This window comes from Chenopodium quinoa, unplaced genomic scaffold (assembly GCF_001683475.1).
Source record: "Chenopodium quinoa cultivar QQ74 unplaced genomic scaffold, ASM168347v1, whole genome shotgun sequence".
NCBI lineage: Eukaryota > Viridiplantae > Streptophyta > Magnoliopsida > Caryophyllales > Amaranthaceae > Chenopodium > Chenopodium quinoa.
The window spans coordinates 1,568,576-1,594,890 of record NW_018744633.1 but is presented as its reverse complement, the minus strand read 5'-3'; the positions used below and the strand labels follow the sequence as shown (position 1 = coordinate 1,594,890).

Here is a 26,315-nt window from a genome sequence, read left to right as displayed (position 1 = left end):
ATCAACAAAATCGTCAAAATCGACCCCCAAAATCAACAAATTTGACCCCAAAATCGCCAAAAGTCCTAGAAATTTTAACCAAAGTAAGGGGAATGAGAGGGAATCGGGGAAGAAGATTAGAGGGAATCGAGGAAGAGGGGAGGGTGGCTGATTTCGGCTGGGAGGATGGCTGGTTTCGGCGTCCTCGAGAAGCAGTTTTGGTGGTGATGAGAGGAGAGAGCGTGTGGGTCGGGAACAGGGGAGAAGGTGCTCGTTCTAGGATTAGGGTGTTGGTGGTGGGGTCTCCGGCGGGGGATGGGGTTGAGTCACCGTTAGCCGGGCGAGCTGAGCGGCGGGGATGGGGGTTGCTGGTTGCCTGGTAACTGGGGAGGGGTTCAGATTTATTTTGTTTTTTTTTGTTGTTTTTTAAATAATTTGAAGGGTATTAATGTAAATTTATTGTTACTTAACCCAAGATTAACCCTAGTTAATCTTTTAATAATATTAAAATATCATTAATGTTACCATTAGTTTAGTAATATTAATTCATGATTACCATTGATAATCAAAAGTTTTAGGGTTTACCATTGAGAAAAAAAAAAAGTTCGTGATTACCAATGAGAATTTCCCAAAAAATTAATCAAAGTTTAAGACCTTGGTATGAGTTGGCATTATTTAATTAATGAAGTGGTAAAGTTCAGTGACCTTCTTCCTCGGTTATCTTTGGTCCATGACCTTGTCTTTGACCCTATTAGCCCACAATGACACCTTTAACCACTTCCACTTGATCTATTGCTACATCTAGACATTGTCTGTCATCAATAAACATATTAATATTGCTTAAATCTTCTAATTTTGATCAACTCCTAAATACCTTAATTACTAATTTTATTGCAGAGCAGATACCTTGGCAGGAGATTTCTTCTTCACTGCAGCAATTATTTTTTTTTCTTTTGGAAGAATTTTTGCTTAATAGTCTCATGGTTTTAATGGCTACCAACATCAATATATATATAGCCACTTTTGTGTGTAATGGCTAGTTTTTTGTAACTATTTTGGAATTTGGTTATTTTTTGCTGTTACAATCCTTTAGAATTAAATGCAGAGCCTCTAATCTTCAAACTACCAATTTTTTCAACTAAAAATATTCATGTAAGCATGCAGCTCCTTAATCTTTTGGCAAAAAGAAGTGCAGTCCCTAAACTAATGCTGACTCAACGAGAGAAGTCCCTAAACTTTGGCTTAGTTGGCAGTAAACATCCCTCAACTTTGCTGACTCAGATTTTCCTCCACCAGAATCGGTGAGCCAAGGGTGGCAGAGGGACTAATTTGCCTCATTTCAAAGATGAGGGACCAAATGTGCAACTAATGGTATAGTTTAGGGACCATATTTTAGCTTATCTCGTATATTTAGAAAGAAAAATAAAATATTCTCTTCGCGGAATTTGATCCGAATACGGAGTATTTTGAATCAGATAATTGGGATATTCCCTCCGTTTTTAAATACTCCGTACTTGTTTCATATTTTTATACGCGGAGTTTTAGGAGAAATTGAAAAAGTAATACGGAGTAAAATATAGAGTTAGTAGGGTTGGTGAAATAATAAAAAATTATACAAAAAATCAAAAGTAGTATAGATGATTGAAAGAGAAAGAATATAAAATTAATATTGTTGGGTCCACTTGATGAGAGAAATTAATTAAATATTGTAAAACTTTTCCAAATAAGGTAATGAAACAAGTATTTAAAAACGGTCGATAAAGGAAAGTGGAGCAAGTATTTAAAAACGGAAGGAGTAATTATTATCCAATATTATATTGATTAAAATTAATTATGATTATTTTCTATATTTCGAATTTTATTGTTTTTATCACTGAGTTGTACATACATATAATTGAACTGGAAATACATTGAATTGAACCATTTTAACCGGGCACGATGGTGTTTTTGCAAGTTAATGATAGGTTTAATGTTGTAGTTCATCCGATCTAGATTGCACACCTGGCTTTTGGTGGATGAGTCTCACAACAAAAGTTTTAAGACTTATGTTAAGGTGCATCAAGTTGTTTACCACTTGAACCAACTCTCATTAATATTGCAAGGTATAATATTTAATTATTTATACCTTTTATTATTTGAGGCCACAAACAAAGTTGGGCCATGTTCAGCCCAGGCCTGAACTGGGTTAGGATCGTCCATGCTTCAACGTGACCTCCCCAATAATAGCAATACAAATCTTTCTAGTATACCAAGCCTTACTTGGTTAGTATATCATAACATACACTCCATATTACAATTTAAAAAATGTAGATCAATACACAAAAGTCCATCATTTGAACAAGCATCTTGTCACCTTGAATTTCTTTATATTGGGTTGACATATAAATCTATAACTTTATTTTCAAATAAATGTGAAAAAGAAATTGAATTCGTCAAGAACTAATTGGAAGATGAAAGTCATGGATTGCGACTCATAACCCATCACCATTTAGTTAGTGATATTAGGTAACCAAAAAGGCAAGAAAAAAAGTAGTTTTAGATTGAATTATAAAGATCAATATATTAGAAAATATAGACTACAACGTTGACAACTATGTGTCTTTTAAAGTTGAAGAGTTTACATGAGAGTTGATACACTCTTCTACTACTCTACTTTAGCTATTATGCCATTACATTATATTTTTATAATTATATCCTAACTTTTTCATACAAATTTGATCCAAAGCTACTTTGCTTAGAGCTTCATTAATTTACTACTACTAATAATAATATTATACACATTATATCATATAATATATAAATGATCTTCTTTAAATTCTCCTTTGCTCATCATAGCTATAATTAGCATGGAATTAGGAGACTTAATTAATTGACAATTACAATCATCATGTCCAAAGAGGCTCCCAAAGTGATCCTCCTAGGTTGTTGTCGTCGATGAAGCAAGCGTTGTTACTTACACCGCGATTAGGGTGTTCCGGTGACACTGACTGTGATGAGGTGTTAGACGGTGGAGATTCATCATGATCATGTGCCATTTCCATGCATAATAAGGCCAATAAATTAGTTTGTTGACATTTCATGTTCAAAATCTCAGCTTGAGCCTTGGCTAATTGTGCTTGTAGGTCATTCACTTGTTTTTGAAGCTGACAAATTGCTCCGGCACATCCATACACCGGATCTCTTAGTCGTGCATTCGCCTCGTACACCATGCTGCTCACGGCATCTGCCCTTTGTGACTCCGGGAGGTCCTAAAGATGTAATCAAATTCATTAAAAAACAAATTTTATCGAGGATAAAGTTGAGATCATTGTCAAATATTAAACATGTATTTAATTTGTACTTCTAACTTTGCTAGCACAACTAATGCAATTATGTATGGTCAAAGTGTCAAACTAGATTACCTAGTAAAAGGGTTGTCATACATACTATCAATCAAATATTTGATGTGTAGGAAGTTTAGGTTAAAACCTCATTTTCAAAAATTAATACAAAACCATTAGCTTATATCAAGACAAAAAAAAAAAAAATTAAACAAATATTGCAACAATTACCATTTTAATACAAAACCATTAGCTTTAATCAGGACAAGTAAACTTAAATAGACAAGACACTCTAAGAGTGTGATGAAATAACATTTATTATGTTGGGTGTATTAATGAAAGTCAAGTACACCTGAATATGCAATATAATTTAGAACGACCGATAAACTATATCCTTCTTTTTTTTCATACATTTTTGTAATTTTGTTATTGTGTTATTTGTATCAACCATTAACATATTAATTTTTTCTTTCCACAAATATTGCAACAATTACCATTTTAGAAAGTTTCACAAATATTGCAACATTTCTCTAATTGCACATGTTTTTTTACGTACTTTTTCTCTCCTCATCATATGTGACGTGTTCCTATATTTATTCCTTTCTATCTCTCTTATCTTCTTAAAATATGTGTCTCTTACTCATGTTGCAATATTCGGGAAACAGAGGATGTTTTTATTAGAAAAACATAGTCAATGTAATGCATATGAAATTGTGAACTCAAAATAGGTGCAAACTCAAAATGTGTCAACTCTAAATAACGAAGGAAGACAACAAGATACACATAATATATAATATTCCAACTACCCCACTGACCTCTTATTTGATTTAAGTTAAGTAATTAAATTGTCTATAATTATATGTCGATCAAAGTGTAACACTTACGAAAAACGAAAAGGAATATAATAACTTAATGTCATATATAATTTGGGGGAAAGGAATACTATAAAAACTCCCTTAGCTTGTCTTAACCAATGACACTATTGGTCATTTGTCCTTGCCATATTATATTCCTAATAATCAATAATAATTAGCAAGTAGCATAATCAAGAGTTTCAACTAATTTGTCTAAGAACTTAGGATACTATCTAGAACACTAAAAGTGGTTGTTTGAGAGAGCGAAATGATGTAGTCAACAGACAAGAGATATCATTGAGATTGTTCGTTGGGTAACTAATACTACTAACAAATTTAAAGATGAAATTTTGGTAGGTGGTTTGTCAATTTAACCACCTTAAGGTATTATGCCATCCACTAGCTACCATAATATCGACATGGGTATTTTGGTAATTTCACTAACCAACCAAAACTTTATCTAAGTTCTAGAATACTTTAGCTTTATCATTCTTTTGGGAACAATGTCCTAGACAAGGAATGCTTTGCTCCTTGTTGCATTCACACAAACGAACTCAATTCCCTCCAAATTGTTATACCCAAATAGGCAAATATAGATAGATTGAGAGTTTGAGACTGAAATATCAAATGAAAAAAGTCAACAAAAACCCATGTTTGATTTTTCTATTTTAATATTGACTGTTGTCTTAAAATACAGAATAGTAAAATAGATTGTGACATAAATATATATCATCTTATATTCTTATACCATCTTATACCATATCCAACTAATGACTTGGGGAGTTGGGGTACAATGTCAATTTTTTAAGATAAATTTAGAGTCAATTCATCTTATATTATAAATATAAGCAGATAAATCAAGTTAAATCTAGAATATAAACTCAATAAAATTAGTTGGAACCAAATTATAAGTTCAAATAAAATGAAGTACCTGATCAAATAAATTGTAGAAAATAAAGTTTTCTTCAAATATACGCGCAAATAAGTCAATTATGAGATAAAATAATTTTTGTAAACAAAATTAGTTTAGACAAAAAAAAATTAGTTGATATAAGTTTGAATCAAATTAGTTTTGATGATCTGATTTTCAAAAGAAGCTCAAACAAAGTCTTTATTCCGAAATAATAAGCTCTATAAATAACAACTTAATGGTTTATCTATGCTTTTGTAATCCCTTTGTCTTTTTTTCCTTAGTCCATATATGATGTTTCACATACTAAAGGTAAGATCAATGGTGCAATATGGACTCATCAAAAACAAAATATATTACTAGTATGTGATATAAAGTTTAAAAGTACTCCATGTAAACTCATTACTATGTCCCATCAAAAAAGAAAAAAAAAACTTGTTTGATTTTCCATTTTTTATGTTTAAAGGAATGTTTATATTCCATTTTCAAAAGTGCATGTTGATTTTTATTTCAATCGTAATCTCATCACGATTTCACCAAATAAAGTGGGGAGAAATCTATTTGTGTTGTCTCATTCATCAAACATTTTAACCAACTACTAACATAATAATACATTCACATGAAAATAAAACATTTTTTTTCTTAGACTTGTATCGTTTCAAGATTATAATCTAACAAATTCTACTTTTCTAGTAAAACCAACGTATATAACAATCAAAATCAACCAATTACGCCTCAAACTACTACTGCACGAGTTTAATCACATATAAGTATACAACAATGCCTTGTTTAGTCACCCAAAATTACATAGTGTTGTATACTTTGCAACTATGTTAGTCAAAAATAATAATATTTTTTTTTTTTTAAGAAAGTGACTATAGATTAATATTAAATGCACAAATTACGCAAAATTTAAGCAAATTATAAAAAGTTTTGAGTAAATGGTTTAAAGGAGGATTACCTGGAGGAATTTAATAATATTGCTAGCCCCAAAAACCCGGTGAGCAATGGTGAACTTGAGTGGTTCAGTGGGCGGAAAGTAAGGTGCCAAAACACATTTGTCAGCGCATCGCCGGCGTAGGATCTTGCAGGCAGCGCAAGGGCTAACAACCACAACCGGCGACGGCGATTGCGATTGTGAGGCCGGAGGAGGAGAGGAAGGAGAAGAAGGAGAGACAGAGTCAGTAGTGCTGACCATGGTCAAAAAAAACAAATACAGGGGAAGAAAGGAGAAAAGTTGAAATGGAGGGAAACAAGCTACTTTTCTTTTTTTAACTAGTAGAGGAAATTAAGGGAAAAGTAGTGGAGTTTAGTTTTGTTAAGCAAAGTTAATAAGGTAAGGACTATATATATATTTATGTGTAGAGAGTTTGGAACTTGGAAGTAGTTAGTAGTAGTAGGAGTGATTGAGTGAAAGTGTTTATGATGTACATGTGACATCAATACTTTGGGAAATTATTAATTTTTGTATATATACGTGGATATTGTACATATTATTACATTTGACATTGAAACACTTGGTTGTTGTATGAGCTTTTCCTTTACTAGTGGTCCTTTGCTTACATGTATGTAGGATTCATAAATTATAAAGAATTCGCAAAATTTATAATAATAATAATAATAATAATAATAATATAGAAAACGTTCATGGGAATCTCCTAGACCTGATCAAAGTTCCGTCCAAAAAAAATAAAAAAAAAAAGAGATCTGATCAAATTGAGAGGTTGTTATATACACCCGAATGTACCGTACACCCATGATAAAGTATTTGTTCTCATTTTGATGATTATTTTTCATTTTATCATTAAACGAATAACAAAAACTAACCTTAGATTAGTTAGGTGTACGATACACCCGAGTGTATATAACAAATTCTAGATCAGAGTTATTTTGGCCCAAACAATATCGGATTTAAACAGATTCTTTGGGCCCAGATTTTGGGTTAGCCTCAAGCCGAACCAATAAATTGGACTTTGGGCAACCAAAAATTACATTTTTAATTGAAAATATAGGCTCTTAATGTAACTTGAAAGGCATGCTCTTTATGACTCAAAATAGCAGGACTGGGCATGATTGGGCACGGTTTTTCAGCTTGACCCGAAGCCTTTGCTCGAAATGGGCCACTTTTTGCCAAAAACCTGGTCCGTGATCAGCTCTAGAATTTCCACTATGCAGTAAGTTAATTCTTCCACTTTGTGAAAAATTAGAATTCATACAATTCTTTCTATGTTGTTGCCTACAAAAAAGTCCTCTTTTATGCATTTATAGGAATATCAACTTCACCCATACTTCATACAATTTTTCTATGTTATTGTTTAAATTAAAAGCTACTCCTGAAATGATTAAAAGTTACCCCCAATATGCATAAAAATAATCTACGCTTTATTAATAAAGAATCACATTTTAGTGATTGAATGTATTAAATTACCTTTATAAAATTTTTCTTATTGTCTATTTATATAAAAATTGTATTATGTTTAAAGTTACCCACCAAAAAAAAAAAAAAAAAAAAACAATAAGTTACCCTAAAATTAGCTAAAAGTTACCCTTATAGTGTTCGATGTACACTAATATTAGTGTAAACCAGGTGTAACAAAAGTCTTTCTTGTTTTTTAGTTTTATTTTTCTTTCTTTGGTGTATGCCTTAGTTGAAATAAATAAATAAATAAATAAAACTAATTGTAGTACTTGTAAATAAAGAAAGTTTTTTATTTTTTATTTTTTATTTTTTTATCTTTGAACTTGACAAATATATACTACCTCCACTTCGCATTACTAGCAACAAAAGGGTATTATTTATGAGATATAAAATATTCGTTTGTTGCGAGTAATGCGAAATAGATGTAGTATATGCCTAATATCTAATTACTTTGATCCCTTCCCAAACTATGTTTCAGAATATAGAGTATCAAACAATCCTTTAAAGAGTTTTTTTTAAAAAAAAGTTATTATGTACTCCCTCCGTCGCATAATATAATCTATCTATACTTTAGTATTTAAAAACTATAACCAAGAAACTAAGAAAAGACACATGTCCCCATCCATTCTATTACATTTCTCTAACCATAGTGCCACATATCATCTTACACTGTTAATTTTATATTACACCATTTTTTTTAATTCTTTCATTAAATTTATACTTCATCTTTCATACACACTTCATCTCTCCCCTTTAATTCAACCTTTTCCTATTTCTCTCTTTAATTTTAGCCCTTCCACCTTCTATTTAAGCCTCTTTTTTTGTTTATTAAAGTTTCAAAATTTGAATTTCATCAATCATGTTTCCGATTACATATTATACCCTATGATGACTTACTGATATTTCCTCACTTATCTCTCAATACAAATTTTCCGATTACATATTGATTAGGGGATTTTGCTCCCACCAATCGGAATGCGCCACGTGGACCAATCAGGTCCTGCCAAGTGTCCCCCAGTTGGAACTGTCAGGGCTTGCCACGTGGCACGCGCTTATTCGTCCACCTTGGACCTGTTATGTCACGACATGTGGCATACTCCATGCCTAATGGAGAAACCGGCCACCCAGGCCCAACTTCAGAGGGAAGCCCAATCGGCCCTAGGTTTACCTAAACCTAGGATGGGCACATTTCCCAAGGTTATAAATACCTCCCTTAATCCTCATTAAGGGGGATTACAAAAAAAAAGAGAACAGAAACATTACGGAAAAAACACATTAATTACACACAGTAATAACCGGCTGATCTCGCTAACAAAGCAGATTACCTACGTTAATCACTCTCACCTAGAGAGACCTAATCACTTTAATTTCCGCATTAATTACTCCTTAATCAGGTACTAACTTGACCGTTGGAGGCGGAGCTCACAGGAGTCTCCGTTATTTTGCAGGTACAGGCGTCCGGTTCCAGTCTCGGAATTGTAACTCTCCCGCAGGACATCAGAAAACCCCGAAACATTTGGCGCCGTCTGTGGGGAGAGTACTTCTGAGATGGCATCCAGGTCTGTACCGACTCCTGAAGAGAGGCGTCCCCTAGACGACCCTCAAGTTCAGTCGGACCATGATACCGAGAGTGAATTTGAAGTTGAAGCTCACACAGCTTCAGACGGGACCCTAAGGGCCCGACGTACCCGTCATACCGAAAGGAGGGAACGGGAGCATCTTCAAACTGGAAGTGAGCCAGCAGGCGCACCGCCTGTTCGGCAACAGCCGACTGATGGGTCTGCTCCCATCACAAGGAACGAACTCATGACCCTCATGAGGGACTTCAAGGGAGAGATTCAAGAGTTGATCAACAAGAAGCCGCCTGCTCCAGTCAAGGAGCAGTCGGCCAAGAAACCCTCCACTTCACTGAAGAGGAAGCCAGTTCAAGGGCGAGAGGCGACTCCTCATCCTAAATCTAGGAAGAGGGAGCCACCTGCCCTTGATTTCACAAAATTCTGTTATCCTACAGGAAATAGGAAACCTGTTCGTCATATTCAGGCGGACGGGTCGAAGCAAACATTCACAGATGCTCGGCTACTGCTAGAGCAGAAGAAGAGTGACCGATTGTCAGAGTCGGCCTCTACTTCAAACTTTCAAGACAGTTTGCGAAATGCCTCGATGAGGCATACTCAGTCGTATCATGAGAGTCAGTCAGGAGGCACCTCCCGCCAGTCCGGCTTTCATAGCGACCAGGCGGTACCAAACTTACCATTTGTGCCGCAACAACAGTATTTTTTGCAGCCACCTCCGTTTGGTTGACCTGCAGCAAAAAACGTCCAACCTATGGACTGGCAGCTACGGTTGCTTAGACTTGGTGAACAGCCGTCGGCCTTCTCCAAGGAAATTACTGAAGCCGCTCAGCCGGCCAAAGTGAAAAATGTACTAGTAGGCGCCTATGACGGCACTACTAACCCAGAAGACCATCTGATGGCATTCACCAACCTGATGTACCTTCAAGGGTTGGATGATCCCACTTGGTGCAAGTGTTTCCCAGCGACTCTCAAAGGAATCGCACAGCAATGGTTCGGCAACCTGCCGGCTGGTTGTGTAAATAGCTTCAGGACGCTTGCTTACTTATTTGCCTCCAACTTCGCCATGAACATCCCTGCGAAGAAAACGACCCTTGATTTGGGAACAATTCAGCAGGGCGAGAAGGAGGGGCTTCGTTCCTACATCAGGCGGTTTAACCTGATGAGAATACAGATTCAAGGGTTACCGGATGAGGTAGCCTATACTGACTTTTTCAGAGGTCTCAAAGACGGGTCTACCTTCAAATTTGATTTGGTTCGAAAGAGGGTGGCGACTCTTCAAGAGGCCTTGATTGAAGCAGAAGCCTATATACAGGCAACTGATCTTTGTACGGTAAAACAGTCGGACGGGAAAAGGTTCGACAAAAGAGAAGGACGACAGAAACAGTCGTCAAACAAAGATGAGAAAAGAAAAGAGGTTTGGGCGGCTGATTCCTCTAAACAGCCGGCCCAGAAAAAGAAAAAAGAATTCAAACCATACTCCCCAAAGTATGCGTTTAACAAGGATAACCAGTTTATCCTAAAAGAAATCAAGGGACGGATCTCAATTGAGAAGACGGTCCCCATGAAGGGTTCTGCAAACAACCGGAACCAAGATAAATTCTGTGCTTATCATGATGATGTTGGTCATCACACCAATGACTGCATCAGTCTCATGCGGTACCTAGACCGCCTGGCTGAGCAAGGTGATCTTGACACTTATATCAAGAAATCTACGGGGAACGCTTCCTCAAAAAAGCAGTCGGCCAAAAGCATCAGCAGGCCGACAGCTCTGATACAGATGATGCAGTCGTCTACACCATTGCAGGCGGCTTCTCAGGAGGCGGCCCCACTATTAGGGGCAACAAAGACAATATCAGGCGGTTAGATGTAAATTCCGTTCACCAAGAACGGTCGTCCAAGTATTCATTTCCTGAGATTGTCATCACTGAAGAAGATCTAGGAGGGGTAAGGGGGCCGCATGACGACCCTCTCGTTATTGAATGTAAAGTGGCCAACCAGAGAGTTGGCCGAATCCTCATAGATACCGGAAGCTCCTCAGATCTCATCAGTAGCAAATGTCTGTCGAAACTGAAATATCAGACTGATTGCATACATCCAGCCTCCCACCCTTTAGTAGGGTTTGGAGGAGGAGTCGTCCACCCACTGGGACGAGTAGATTTACCCATCCGCCTGGGTGAAAAAGGGAAAGGACGACACATGGTAGTCCGGTTCCTGGTAGTAGAGGAACTCTCGGCCTACAACATGATTCTGGGTCGACCTACCCTGAATAATTCCAAGACTGTTATAATCCCATCTCTTATGTTGCTCAAGTTTGAGAGGGATAATGGAACAGTCGGCTCCCTAAGGGGAGATCAGAGGATGGCCCGAGAGTGCTATCTCTCGGATGTCAAGCCCACTGTTATGGCTACTGGGTCAAGCGGTGAAAAAACAGACCTTGACAAGGAGAGTGCGCCTGTTCAAGAAGCAGGCGGCAAAAAGAGAAAGGCATCCCAGACAGGGGCCGCAAGAAAAGCAAGAAAATAGCAATCATTGGCAGAGGAGCGGCCGGATGAGTTCCGCCCTCAGCCGGCTGGTGAGCATGCGGACCTGATCTTAGACGACTCACGTCCTGATCGAACAGTCAAAGTTGGGACGACTGCTCTGAGAAACCTTGGTGACGACTTTCACAACCTATTGAAAGAATACAAGGACATCTTTGCATTCGAAGTCCATGAAATGTCAGGCATTAGTCCTGATCTGGCGGTACATAAACTCGCCGTGGATCCGAAAAAGAAGCCGGTACGACAAAAGAAGCGGAACCATGGCGAAGAAAGAAGTCAGGCGGCAGCCGCCGAAGTTAAAAAATTACTTGATGCAGGGTTCATTCGGCAATGTTACTTCCCAGAATGGGTTGCAAATGTGGTGCTTGTTAAAAAGCCGAATGACACCTGGCGAATGTGTGTAGACTACACAGACTTAAACAAGGCGTGCCCCAAAGACAGTTACCCTCTGCCTAAAATTGATAACCTGGTCGACTCAACAGTCGGCCATGCCTTGATGAGTTTTATGGACGCCTATTCTGGTTTCCATCAAATTCCTTTATGGAAGAAAGATCAGGAGAAGACGGCCTTCGTCACTGATCAGGGGTTATACTGTTACACGGTCATGCCGTTTGGTCTTAAGAATGCCCCGGCTACCTTCCAACGAATGATAAACACTGTGTTCTTTGATCAGATTGGGAGAAACGTCGAGGCATACATTGATGATATGATTGTCAAGACTAAACTTCAGAAAGATCATCTGTCGGACCTCTGAGAAACTTTCGCCACACTCAGGCGGCACCATGTCATGCTCAATCCCAAGAAATGTGTATTTGGAGTTGAGTCTGGGAAATTTCTCGGATTCCTTATCAATCAGAGAGGAATAGAGGCGAACCCTGAGAAGGTGCAGGCGGTCATTGACATGCAGTCGCCTCGTACCATCCGAGAGGTTCAGAAGTTAACAGGTTGTCTGGCGGCCTTGGGAAGATTTCTAAGCCGATCAGGCGACAAATGCCTATACTTTTTCCAGGCAATTAAGAAAAAGGCAAGGTTTGAATGGGGGCCGGATGCTGAGGCCGCCTTCCAGAAATTAAAAGTTCACTTGCATTCCTTGCCGAGGCTGGTCAGCCCTTTGCCCAAAGAGGTTCTCTACATGTACCTGGCCGTCTCTGATCACGCGTTAAGCGCTGTTCTCCTTGCTGAAAGGGACGGGTGTCAGCTCTCGGTCTACTTTGTCAGTCACGTACTGAAAAATGCCGAGTTGAGGTATCCCCTAGTGGAGAAATTTGGTCTTGCACTCTTCATGGCTGTTAAAAAATTGAAGCCCTACTTTTTGGCACATGCAGTCGTCGTGTATACAGACCAACCTATCAAGCGGCCACTGACCATCATGGAGTCGTCAGGCCGAATGATCAAATGGGCCATAGAAATACAGAGCCTCGAAGTTACATTCGAGCCTAGAAAAGCAGTGAAGGGGCAAGCCTTTGCTGATTTTATTGTAGAGATGACTCGTCCTCCTGACTCTCAAGTTCCAGACCAAGTATGGAAGGTATATGTGGACGGAAGCTCTACTTCAAATGGTTGTGGAGCAGGCGTCATATGTCAGTCGCCAGAGGGCGACATGTACGAGTATGCTCTACGCTTCAGTTTTCAGGCTTCAAACAATGAGGCAGAATATGAAGCTTTACTAGCCGGGATCCGCATGTGCAAGGCGGCAGGGGCAAGAAAAATAGATGCCTGTTCCGATTCACAATTGATAGTGAGTCAGTACAATGGCGAATACAAAGCAACCCATCCGGCCATGATCAAGTATTTACAGGCGGTCCGAAAAGCAGTCGGCTCCCTTGAGGATTTCCATCTGATCCAAGTGCCGAGATTAGAAAACAACCAGGCGGATGCACTGTCAAAATTAGCATCATCCGCCTCCTCTGATACTCCTCGAACTATTTTTTGGGAAGTAATGGAGAAGAGGAGCATCGAGGAAAACCCTATTGGAATCCTAGACAGAAGCTCAACCTGGATGGATTCAATCAGGGCATATCTGACAAACGGTACACTGCCGGATGATACTCAACAGGCGGCAGCACTGAAAAAACGAGCCACCTGTTTTGAAATGATAAAGGGAGAACTTCACAAAAAGGGGTATCTTCAACCCTTCTTAAAGTGTGTTACTCCTGAAAAGGGACGAGAGATACTAGACGATCTTCACTCTGGTTACTGTGCTTCTCATATAGGTGGTAGGATGCTTGCTCAAAGGGCAAGGCGGCAGGGCTACTTTTGGCCTACTTTGGAAGCAGATGCAATGGAGATGGTGAAAAAATGTGACAAGTGCCAAAGGTTTGGCAAACTAATTCACCGTCCGGCTACTGACCTCACTACCATTCACAGCCCACTACCGTTTGCTAAGTGGGGCATGGACATTCTGGGTCCATATACACCTGCTACAGGCGGAAGGAGGTACATACTTGTTGTTGTCGACTACTTCACTAAATGGGTAGAGGCGGAGGCTGTAAAGGGAATCAAGACGAAAGATGTAATTTCATTGGCGAATGCAGGGGGTACCTCTTGAGTTAATAGCCAACAAACATTGGCGAATCAAGGGGTCTAGCCGGCCTACGCCGCCTGGTACCTCTACTTCTCAAGCAAAAGTGACGGCGACTGAGTAACTCCAACGTTAACTCATAGTCACTCCCTCAAATTTGGTATGGAACCTAAAAGGTTTGAGTAGACCACCTGTTTTTTGGCTAACAGGGGCACTCAAACCCCTATTCCTACTAGGTAACCTATTGAGTTAATAGCCCACAAACATTGGCAAATCAAGGGGATCAGCCGGCATCCGCCGCCTGGTACCTCTACTACTCAATCTAGATTGTGACGAAGACTAAGTAACTCCTATGTTAACTTAATAGTCACTCAACTTAGTTAAGGCCTAAAAGGCAATAAAGGGAAACAACCGGTACCCGCCGCTTGTTATCTCTACTACTCAGTTCCTTGGCGACTAGGTAATACTCTATTTACTTGGTCAGACCACTTTCCTACTTGGTTAAATTTACAAATGACAGGACCGCCTGCCTAAAAAGGATCCAGACAAAATAGTTCGAATACTGATTGGATAAATGGCCGACTGATCGTCTATCCTGGAAACAGACAACCAGTCGTCCAGGGGCATTGGCGGCGTACTAACTCTCCGTACCTGTCTGCAACGTTCGGCCATGTAAAACAGTCGGTCTAGTGAACAATTGGATATTAGATATGGAATACTTAAGACAAATTTGAAGAAAAACAAAAAATCATTAAAAATAAGCCGGTCATTAAAGACCAGCAAAATATTCAAAGCCCCGGCCCCCTGGCCGGGTAAATACAAAGCAAACGGCACGCAGGCCGTGGAAAGAATACATAAAGCTTAAGAAGGGGGCAGTTCAGTATTAGCAGCTGCCGCCTGGTCAGCACTCTTCTTGCTGGACTCGGCTTCAGCTGCATCCTTTTTTGATGCCTTACCCCCAAGCGGCACAAGCGCCACTACCGGCTCCTCCTCCTCCTCCAACGCTTCCCCCAACGCCTCTTCTTCAGCAGCCGCCAGGATCTCTTGATTATATGCATCCGAACACTGGCGGTACGTTCTTTCCCAAGAGGCAAAGTCGGCACTGGGGAAGAGGCGGCCCCAGGTCATGCGCTCGATTTGAGCGGAGTCTTCCATCATCTCCCGGACCAGCTCTTTCTTCTCTTGATCGGCCTTTTCCGAGAGCTCTTGGGTAAGACTCTTCTCCTGGGTCACCAGGCGTTCCTTTACGCTGGCCAAGGATTTCTCCATGGCTTCATAAGAGTACATTTTCAGGCGAAGAGGTTTCAGCTCGGCCTTGAGATTTGTGATGGTCGCCTCCAGCTCGTCATTCTTCTTCTGGGCCGCCTCTAACTGAGCCCGAACAGCGGCGGTAGCCTGCGCCTGATAATAAAGAATATCAATGGTCAGTACTTCATTTTGGGCAATTTGAAACATTGCCTTATCACAGTCAGAGGCGGCCATAGCTTTTGCAGCCTTTACCTCTTTGTTCTTCCGATCAAGCGGCTTGCGAAGGCCGTTAACTCGGAGCAGGGCCTAAGTACAAAAAAAAACAGGCGTCAGTTTCCAAACAAAAAAGAAAACAGGCGTCCAGAAATTCAAATACTCAAAAATATGCTAAGTATACCTCAGCAAGGACCCCTGCAATCCCGTCAAGGTTAAGGGTGCCGACACCCCTGACCGCCTCCCTTTCAGCTGGAGGAACTGCCCTGATCATAGACTTGGCCATCTCTACCAAGTCAGGCTCCTGGGGGCCGGCTGCATCAAGCATAAACAAACGGATTAGACTTAGTAACAAAGGGAGCAAGTCTAAAATTTACAAGGACAACTTCATACCTCTAGGCGGCCCAGTTGGAGTTTTAGAAGAAGTGGCCGGCTGTTTCTCAGCCGCCACCTGTTTCCTGGCAGAACCAGGAGAGCTCCCAACAGTCGTCTTCCGGGCCTTGGGGTCCGGCTGTTGGGAAGATGAAGCTCTTGGAGCACCCGTCTAAAAAAAGAAGAAAAAAGTCAGTATATGCATTAACACTCCAAAAAGAGGGTGAAAGGTTCGGAGCTCACCAAGGGTGCCCCTTTCTTGGGGGAGTCGGTTGAAGCTTGTTGCATAATAGAGGCCCGCAACATGGCCGCCGCAGTCTTGGAGGCGGTGATTTTGCTCATGGCGTCAGCTGCAAAAACAAACAGCAAAGTTAATAAAAGATAAACAACAAATGTATGGAACAACAGAGTATTCGACAGGCCGACTACCTCTTGAGCACCGACTGCTGAGGCCGCAGGCGGCCAAAAAGTACTCGTCATAGAGCCACTTGAAGCTCGGGACGCAGTGCAGGGGTACTTGCTCTCGTACCCCTGAAGTAGAGTCGACCCTCGACTCTACTTTAAAGAGTCCTTTATCAAGGATCTCTTTCTTAGCCTTGGGGGGAACAGGCGGCATGCTACGGCCGCCTGCAAGAAGGGGCGGATTCCTGTTCCACCTATTGAAGCGCTTGTTCTGCTCAATATCTGAACTCTCAATGATGAGGAAGGTGCTCCGCCAGTCCTTCCACTTGTTTGCTTTACCTCTTGTCATGAGGTAGCCCCTGTGGCTTGTCAATTGATACCAGCCGGTACCGCCTGTCTTAGGGGTCCGGCTGAGATAGTTCATATGGGCGAAAGCCTCGAAGCTCGGCTCCACCCCGTGCAGTTCGCACCCGGCCACATAGCCGAGTACAATGACCCAGGAGTTTGGGGCTAACTGCCATAACCCCAACTCATACCCATCCAAAATCCGCTGAACAGCTGGATGTAATGGGAAGCGAAGCCCTGCCTTGATGGCCGCCTCGTAGCAGCCAAAGCAGGAGCTTTCATAACTGGAACCAGCCGGCCAGACGACTGTGTCTTCTGGATCCGGCACAAACACTAGAAAGTCGGGGCCCATGGTGTGGTTTGCAATAAAGCTCTCCACTTTCTCTTGCATGGCTGTGATTCGGCCCCGAGGTACCGTGCAGTAGTAGGGGGTATTTAGCTCTCGGTAAGAGGCGGATGGTTCCGCCCAATTGTCCCCCTTCTCAACTGTGTGAGAAAGTCTCGCCTCTTGCAGGCGGCTGTTTTTCTCTTTTGTACCCAAAGAAGCATGGCCAGAAGAGCTTGACTCGGAATCGTCCTCTGACGAGTCTGAAGAGGACGACTCCTCCCCTCTCCGCCTCCTCTCTTTGAAAAGGAGCAGATTTGTTAACTGTTAAATGGGAAGGGGTCACTATGACTCCCCCCACAGAATTGCCGGCATCCACGCCGCCTTGTTTCACTTCCACATCTGGCGCCTGGTCAGATGTTTCACTAAGCGGCACCCTGTGGGAGGAGCCGTCTGAATTTGAGATCCTAGCTGTCTTTTTCGTTCTGGCCATCCTGCTCTGCATAGACACAGATACAGTCGGACTTTGTATAAAGGGCAAAGATGGGTCCGGAAAAGGGCAGGCGGCACTCCTAGTCCTAGATTCAGCCGTCCCCGGTGACCGGCTGATCACTAACCTAGGTCGTGTCGTGTGCTTCCGTGGTGCCATTTCAGAAAATAAAAAGAAAATTAAGAGTAAGAGAACTGAGTTACCTGAACGAGTGACGGTTGATGAAGTTCTGGAAATCCGGTGCAGTCGGCTTGTCAGAACAGGCAAAAAAGGTCCAAAATGTCAGAGCAAGTTCAGGGGTCCGAATGTTCTCAAAAAGTTCTCAAAGTGTGAAAATGACTCAAGACAACTCTCCCTTATATAGGCGAAGTGAGAAGGCGAAGGGTCACTTTCAGAATTCAAAATTTGGGCGGGAAAATCTCTCGTCCTTTCGCCGACTGACACCTGTAGCAGGTCGTCGCCCGTTACAGTGCGACACCTGTCACAGGTAACACGTGACCAATCACGTGCCACCTGTGAGGGGCAAATGATTAGGGGATTTTGCTCCCACCAATCGGAATGCGCCACGTGGACCAATCAGGTCCTGCCAAGTGTCCCCCAGTTGGAACTGTCAGGGCTTGCCACGTGGCACGCGCTTATTCGTCCACCTTGGACCTGTTATGTCACGACATGTGGCATACTCCATGCCTAATGGAGAAACCGGCCACCCAGGCCCAACTTCAAAGGGAAGCCCAATCGGCCCTAGGTTTACCTAAACCTAGGATGGGCACGTTTCCCAAGGTTATAAATACCTCCCTTAATCCTCATTAAGGGGGATTACAAAAAAAAAAAGAGAACAGAAACATTACGGAAAAAACACATTAATTACACACAGTAATAACCGGCTGATCTCGCTAACAAAGCAGATTACCTACGTTAATCACTCTCACCTAGAGAGACCTAATCACTTTAATTTCCGCATTAATTACTCCTTAATCAGGTACTAACTTGACCGTTGGAGGCGGAGCTCACAGGAGTCTCCGTTATTTTGCAGGTACAGGCGTCCGGTTCCAGTCTCGGAATTGTAACTCTCCCGCAGGACATCAGAAAACCCCGAAACACATATTATACCCTATAATGACTTACTGATATTTCCTCACTTCTCTCTCAATACAATTTTATATGAATAATCCGTGCATTGCACGGGCCAGAAGGCTAGTTTACATATATATATATATATATATATATATATATATATATATATATATATATATATATATATATATATATATATATATATATATATATATATATATATTTCAAAGTTTGACCAATAAGCTCCATTATATTGAACTAATGGCCATCATAACTTTTACAATCAAAACGATTATTTCGTAGTACCATATTCTTGGCACATCAGATACTCCGTTGCTTCATGTTTGACAAGAGCAATGATTTTTGATGTCATCACAATTTGTAATTAGAGATATAATCCGTGATGATATTTTAAGCAAAGAGTTGATGATCAAGAGCTAATAAACTCATATAAATCCAAACCATCTTCCTAATTATTTGAAAAAAAACCTGAAAAATAAATATTTCATCCATAGGTGGATGAAAATAAAATTAGAAAGAAGATTCTCACAGATGGAGAATGTAAAAAAAAAAAAAAAAGAACTGCAAAACGGGTCAGAAATAGTCTATATGATAAAGAAATTAGATTATTTTTTACTAATCTATTAAGAAAACTAAAACCCTAAAAGAGGAGAGTGAAAAAAAAAGACAAGAAAGGAGATGATAGTAATACAAACTCTTAAATAGGCATGGTTCACATTAATTTATTGTGGACCACTAATAGTAGAATTATTATGGTCATTTTATTAATAAAAAAAAAAGGTCAATCAATATGTTAAAATAATGGTTATTATGTTAAAATAAAAGTGATTGTTTTGTAAAGGCCATAAGAGATTAATTTTTTTAATGAAAATTTTAAAATACTGGTCAATATGAATAATATAGGTCACTAGGTTAAAATTAGGATCATAGCATCATATTTCGGATTTGCAACAATATTAAAATTCACACAAATTTTATTAACAGCAACTATGTTACAATTACGGTTACAATATTTATTATTAGGGTCACTATGTTCAGTACAATGTCAGTTTGCGCAGGTGTAGTACTTCGGGTTCACAATAATATTATTGTGAATGAGGTCCACACAAGTTTTTCTAATACTCAAATAGTGCAAAAGTTAAAGTATTGTGAGATTTGCCTTAATTTATATTTTCATAATATCAAAAAAATATATATATTTTTTTCTTCTAATTTTATAAATTCTGCTCACTTTTCATTTTTATCTATATTTATAAGTTCTACTTAGTTTTACTTATTCCTATTATGACAACATTTTATTCATTTTTTTTTATCATATACAACCACTAGTAGAAAAAACGCTATTCATAACTAACAAAAACGGGCTTTTTGTAACCAACATTGACCGTTACAAGTATTGGGGTTACAAATAGTCATGTCATTTGTAACGGGTACCTATTCGTAACTAACATTTCAATTGTTAGTTACAAATATTTATGTATTTGTAACGAACATTTGATATGTTCGTTACATATTTATAACCAACAATTGGATATGTCGGACGTTTTACCAAATTGAGCTTTAAACGGAAACTATTGACAAAAATGGTAGCGTGGCAAAACTATTTACCAAACTAAGCTTCCAGGGTAAATCGCTGTCTCGGACAGCGTTTTACCTTCTGTATTTTTTTAAATTCAGTAGGGCATAAAACGCTGTCTCGGACAGCGTTTTATCCTTGGGTTTTTTTTAAAAAAAAATTCAACTACAACTATTTTATATGTTCAACATAAAGCGCTGTCTCAGACAGCGCTTTATGCTTGAACATAAAACGCTGTCTCAGACAGCGCGTTATGCTTGAACATAAAGCGCTGTCTCAGACAACGCTTTTCTGCTGGAAACAGCAACCAGCATCCAGGCAGAAAACAAGCTTCAGCAAACAGCTTGCATGCTGCAGTCCTCCAACAGCTTCAGCAAACAGCTTGCATGCTGCAATCCCAACAGAGTTAACGCATTAGCAATTAACCAAAATGTTAACGATCAAATGTTCCAAATGTTATTAAATCAAAATGTTCCAAATGTTATTAAATCAAAATTTTCTATTACAAAATAATTCCTCCATCTACGATTACAACGAATTTCAGTTAATAGTCATGGGTCCTCTGAGGGTCTCGATGGACACGTTGCCCGGTTATGGCCCTGAACGTGACAACGACTACATTTGCTCGCGGGCCGGTTAGTCTCATCCATTTCATTACGTATGCGCTTTGACCTTGGTCGCCCTATTCCACGCAACATGCTCCCGTCGGGAATGATTCTGGGACCGTTATAGGGCGTCCAGGTTGTCTCGCAAGGGATTGGCCAGAATTGCGGCGCGTATGTGCTCGTGTATGCCTCCGATTGCAGCACCGGGTCAACCCACGGCCGCTCTGATAGTGAGTACGTTGCACATACGGCTAGAACGTGAGAACATGGGAGGTGAAATATCGTAGGTTTGTTGCAGGTACACGTTCTTAACTGAAAGTTAACAGTATGTTTATGGCCTCCTTTACTACCAAGTCGGTCTCCCCTTTCTGTTGTAACTTGGTAAATATGCAATCGACGGTTATACGCATCCACTCTGTGATATCTGGCTTTTGCGGTGTTCTTCTCTAGAATGGCAGTGACCTTGGGGGGGTATGCAAGTCCCTGTTCAAATCTTGCCTCAGAAGACTCCCTTCTCAAAGTGAAATATTTGTTAACTCTATGAAAAGTTAACTCGACTAGGGACATGATCGGTAGAAACCGTGCTCCCTTCAACACGTTGTTGAATGTCTCAGAGAAGTTAGTAGTGCAAATCCCGTATCTACGTCCAGCGTCGTGAAAGAGGGACCACATGGTGAACGGAATTTGAACAATGTACTCAATTGCCTTGTTACACGCCTCACTAATGAAACACAGATCGCCGTGTAGTTTTCTTTCCTGCCTTTGGTACGCCGTAGCCTTGAACATATCTCTCATGTCGTTTCGTCGCACGTGAGTCTTCAAGTTAGAAGCTATGTGGCGAACACAAAATCTGTGATAGGCTCGCGGCTCGGTAAATCCAACGTTCGGATCAGTCATTGCTGCAATGATCCCAGGATGTCGGTCAGATATAACACAAAGGCCATCTCGTTGAGTGACATGAACCCGAATGCAACCCAGGAACCAAGACCAGCTGGAGGTGTTTTCCCCCTCAACCAACGCAAATGCTAGAGGAAATACTTGGAAGTTTGCATCAACACTTGTAGCAACCAACAGTGTTCCTTTGTACTTCCCGTACAAGTGCGTCCCATCGATACAGATAACTGACATACAATGTTTAAAACCGTCGATACAAGGGCCAAACGCCCAAAACACTCTTTCAAACACTTCCATGTTGCTGTAGTAAACACCGTCAACCAACGCTTTGTACTTCCACACAACACACGTTCCCGGGTTTGACTGTTGGAGGGCTTGCATGAAGTGCGGAAGTCTGCCGTAAGAACTCTCCCAATCACCGTAAATATCAGCTATTGCTTTCCCCTTTGCATACCATGCCCTCCGGTACGGGACATCGAAATGAAATTGCTTGGAGATGAGTTCTTGTATGAATTCAACTTTCAAAGACGGATCTTTCCGAACAAAGGACTTCACAAAATCTGATATTAACGACGAATCCAAATGCGGGTGATCAGTGGACAATACTTCCGTGACACAGTTCTCCCGGTGCGGGCCTTTGTATGTGACTAGGGCGAAGCCACGCGAGTGCTTACTAGATTTGGTACCCCGTAGCATCCAACCACATTTTTTCTTGCACCGCAAATGAAGCACACTCTCATTCGATGTAATTGTGGTGTAGAACTGATTCCTCTGTATGGAATACATCTTCACCATTTCTTGGAGCACTTTCTTACTTTCGAACCACATCCCCTTCTCAAATTCCCCCCCCCCGGAACAAACGACGTATGACTACCCGATTCGGCCCAATCCTGATCAACTTCGTAGTTCTCGTTCACCTGACTGAACCAAGGAATGGGAGTTCTAACCAGGGGCTCGCCCACTTCCATCCGAGCAGGTTCTACATCCATGTTCTGAAGTCCATCTTCCTCCTCTCCGCTATCGGCCTCATCATTTGTGTACACATCATACACAGAAAGTTCGTTATTCACAATATCTTCAAGATGATTCGGCACATGCTGAGACGGTGAAGCCTGACCATCATCTTGCGTAGGCGAATAACTATGCAATTGTTCTGGCCGAGTACTTTGTTGGGTACATATAGGCACCGTTTCCACATATATTTCAGTGGGAACACCCTTCATTGCAACAACGTTCCTTAGAGCTGTCACATGCTTATTCGTAGAAACCGGTAACACTTGAACCCCATTGCCGGTCTCAAACCTCATTTTAATGTGTACGTCAACGGTCATCGGGTCTGAACCAATACTACTATGAACCTCATTCATCAAATCATTCATAGTCATGTTCGGTTCTAGTGTTAGTGGTTCCATATTTCCCCCACTATACTCGACCCGGGGTCCATCAAACAGAATTTCTCCTCCCCACCGGCATAACAAAACTACATTTTGTGACGCCATATTCTACATAACCAAAACACATTTTAGGATTATCGAAATCTAGAGCGAGGTAAATTATCAACACTGAAATAAGACTTTTCTCACCTATAACAACTTCACTTTCAACAACTTCACCAATTTCAACAATTTCATGAACAATTTGAATTATTTCAACAATTTCAACCTAAACTATTTCAATAATTTCAACAATTTCATCTCTTCTCACCAATTTCAACCATTAACAACTTCAACATTTTCACCATCATCAACTTCACCAATGTCATGAACAATTTCAATAACAATGTACCACATCACCATCAATAATTATCAACAATGTACCACATTTTCATTAATAATTAGCAACAATTACATGCAATTGACATGAATTAACAACAAGTAAGAGCAATTACATACAATTCACAATAATTAACCACAATAACTATGCAATTACACTAAATTCAGTTTAGGGCTAACCACGAAATTGAGTGAGTGAGTGTGAGAGGGAGGAGGGCAGCAGCAAGGTGGCGGCAGCAGCGGTGGCGCAAGGGTGGGCGGCGGCGGCAATGCGGGTGTTTGAGTACGGTCGTGGTTTAGTGTGAGAGGGAGGAGGGAAAGCGTTGAGGTTGAGGTTGAGTTCTTGCGCATTCTGCTGAAGTGAACATGCTGATATATGGCCATGAAACGCTGTCCCGGACAGCGTTTCATTTAAAAAAAAAACAGGGAATAAAACGCTGTCTCGGACAGCGTTTTACCCATTGAATTTTTTTTTAAAAAAAAACCCAAGGATAAAACGCTGTCCGAGACAGCGTTTTATGCCCTACTGAATTTAAAAAAATACAGAAGGTAAAACGCTGTCTGGGACAGCGTTTACCAGTTGAATTTTTTATTTAAAAAAATACAGAAGGTAAAACGCTGTCCGAGACAGCGATTTACCCTGGAAGCTTAGTTTGGTAAATAGTTTTGCCACGCTACCATTTTTGTCAATAGTTTCCGTTTAAAGCTCAATTTGGTAAAACGTCCGGATATGTCAGTTACAAATAGGTGCATATTCGTAACTGACATATTAATTTTTAGTTACAAATGCTCATTTTCTATATTAAAAAAAAAAACTAGCAAAAATTGCTAGGTTCAGATCTAGCGTTGAATCTGAACGCAAGATGCACAATACCTTGCGGTTTGCCCATCACCTAAACCCACCCTCACAACCCACTCTCCCACACCGCAAACCATGCTCACTACCACCAAGACCCGTTAGACCCCTACCCCATGACCAAAAAAACCCACCCCCAATACCCGTCAATCCCCAACCCCGTGACCCACATCTACACCACAACCTATACAGCCACTGCACGAATAACAACCTCACTGCCCATAGAAAATTGTCCAGAAATTAAAAAAATTAACACAAACAACAATCTTAAAAATAACACAAGTAAAATCAGATCTAAGCTTCAGTCAAAATATAAAATTAAAAAAAAAAATCAAATCTAAGCTAAGTTATAACAAAAATAACATAAAAAAAATAACATAAAAAAAACTATAAATTAAAATTACAAATATGAAAACGTCCAAAAAAAAAAAAAAAATTACAATTATCTCCAAAAATGTATTAAAATTACAATTATATCATCAAATTAATTATAATCGAAGAGTTGAATTAAAATTAAAAACAAAAATAACTAGATCTATACTATAACCTTAATAAAAATCGAATCTTAAATATACTTTAATTCGATTTGGTCCGGAGGTAGTATGCACCGTCGTTATTGCTCGCGACCACCATCATCACCGTGACCATCAGCGAATGAGGAGGGAGAAGAAACAAAGAGAATTTGTGAGCAGTAGTTGTTGTGGATGCGGCTACGACGATGATTGCCTTCAAACGCCGCCATTGACGAGAGGTGGGAGAGAATGAGAGGTGAGAGAATTATGGTCTGAGGAGAGTGAACGAGAGATGAGAAGAAGAGAGGATCGGACAAAGTCCACAAAGAGATTCGAGGGGACGGAACAAAGAAGAGTGAAAGGGGGTAGGAGGAGAGAGAATACAAATGAGAAAGAAAGAAGGGGGAGCGGCGGCTGTAGTTGTAGTTAGGGTTAGGGGAGTAATATAATGGGCCTTGGACGGTTATGAAAACATTTTAAAATATCCTTCCTATTTGTAACTAACTATACTTCCGTTACAAATAGGATGTATTTGTAACCAACATTATGCTGTCTGTTACAAATATGATGTATTTGTAACCAACACTATGTTATCCGTTACAAATACTATCCTATTTGTAACAGACATAACTAATGCTGGTTACAAATATAGTATTTGTAACTTAAAAACATTTGTTGGTTACAAATAAGGCGTTACAAATAGCGTTTTTTCTACTAGTGAACCCCACTTTATGAGGTATAATTATCATATCATATCATATAACTAATATATAAAGCTAAACTTTTAGCCAGATCACGAGACAACGACACTTGGTGTTTTAGTTTTTCGCTAAGATCACACCACATAAGCAACAATTAAATATCAGTATAACATGTATGATTTATTTGGATATATTTTTTATGAATAAAAAAATTTGTATTTTTGTAATAGGATAAAACTAGAATAGATTTTTAAGGATAAAAATGTTAGTTTAAAATTTTATTTTTAATAAATTTAGATAAATTTATAGGATAAAAATGTTAATTTAGAGTTTTATTTCTGATAAACTACCATATTTCATGAGCATATCATGAGACAAAACACCGGAACAATTAAATAATTTGTCATATAAATTTATTTTGATATTATAAGTTTTTTTTTTTTGGAGCAACATTCATATCCTAATCGATTGAAATAAAATACTTCACAATCTAATATTAGTTTATTACTTTATGTAGAACTGTCAATCAGGTTGAGTCACGGGTCATTTCGAGTCGAGTCACTTTAGGTCATGAGTCAAGAAATTTTTACATACACTAGCCCAAAATTTCGGGTTCAGTTCAACCCAATAGGTTTAAAACAATTTTTTTGCTTACTTTATTTTTGGCTAATTTTTAGAAACTAATATTTCAAGCTTATGTTGCTTTTTCTTTTTAAAGCAAACATTTTCACCAATATTATTATTAGTCAATACATGCCTATTACATAATTTAAATTGTCACAAAATCACAAC

General features: G+C 39.8%; 2 protein-coding genes across 2 annotated transcripts; both read right to left on the bottom strand.

Moving 5' to 3' along the window:
* Nucleotides 1-2,519: 2,519 nt before the first annotated feature.
* On the bottom strand, nt 2,520-6,512 carry LOC110700930 (LOB domain-containing protein 1-like). The gene is made up of 2 exons (XM_021878496.1): nt 6,025-6,512; nt 2,520-3,227 (listed from the first exon to the last, which is right to left on the bottom strand). The coding sequence occupies exons 1-2, from the start codon at nt 6,259-6,261 to the stop codon at nt 2,865-2,867; spliced, it is 600 nt and encodes a 199-aa protein (XP_021734188.1). The 5' UTR covers nt 6,262-6,512; the 3' UTR covers nt 2,520-2,864.
* A 13,947-nt stretch (nt 6,513-20,459) lies between these two features.
* LOC110701557 lies at nt 20,460-22,468 on the bottom strand. The gene is made up of 2 exons (XM_021879190.1): nt 21,139-22,468; nt 20,460-20,572 (listed from the first exon to the last, which is right to left on the bottom strand). Exons 1-2 carry the CDS (start codon nt 22,466-22,468, stop codon nt 20,460-20,462), a joined length of 1,443 nt encoding a protein of 480 aa, XP_021734882.1.
* Between the last annotated feature and the right edge of the window lie 3,847 nt (nt 22,469-26,315).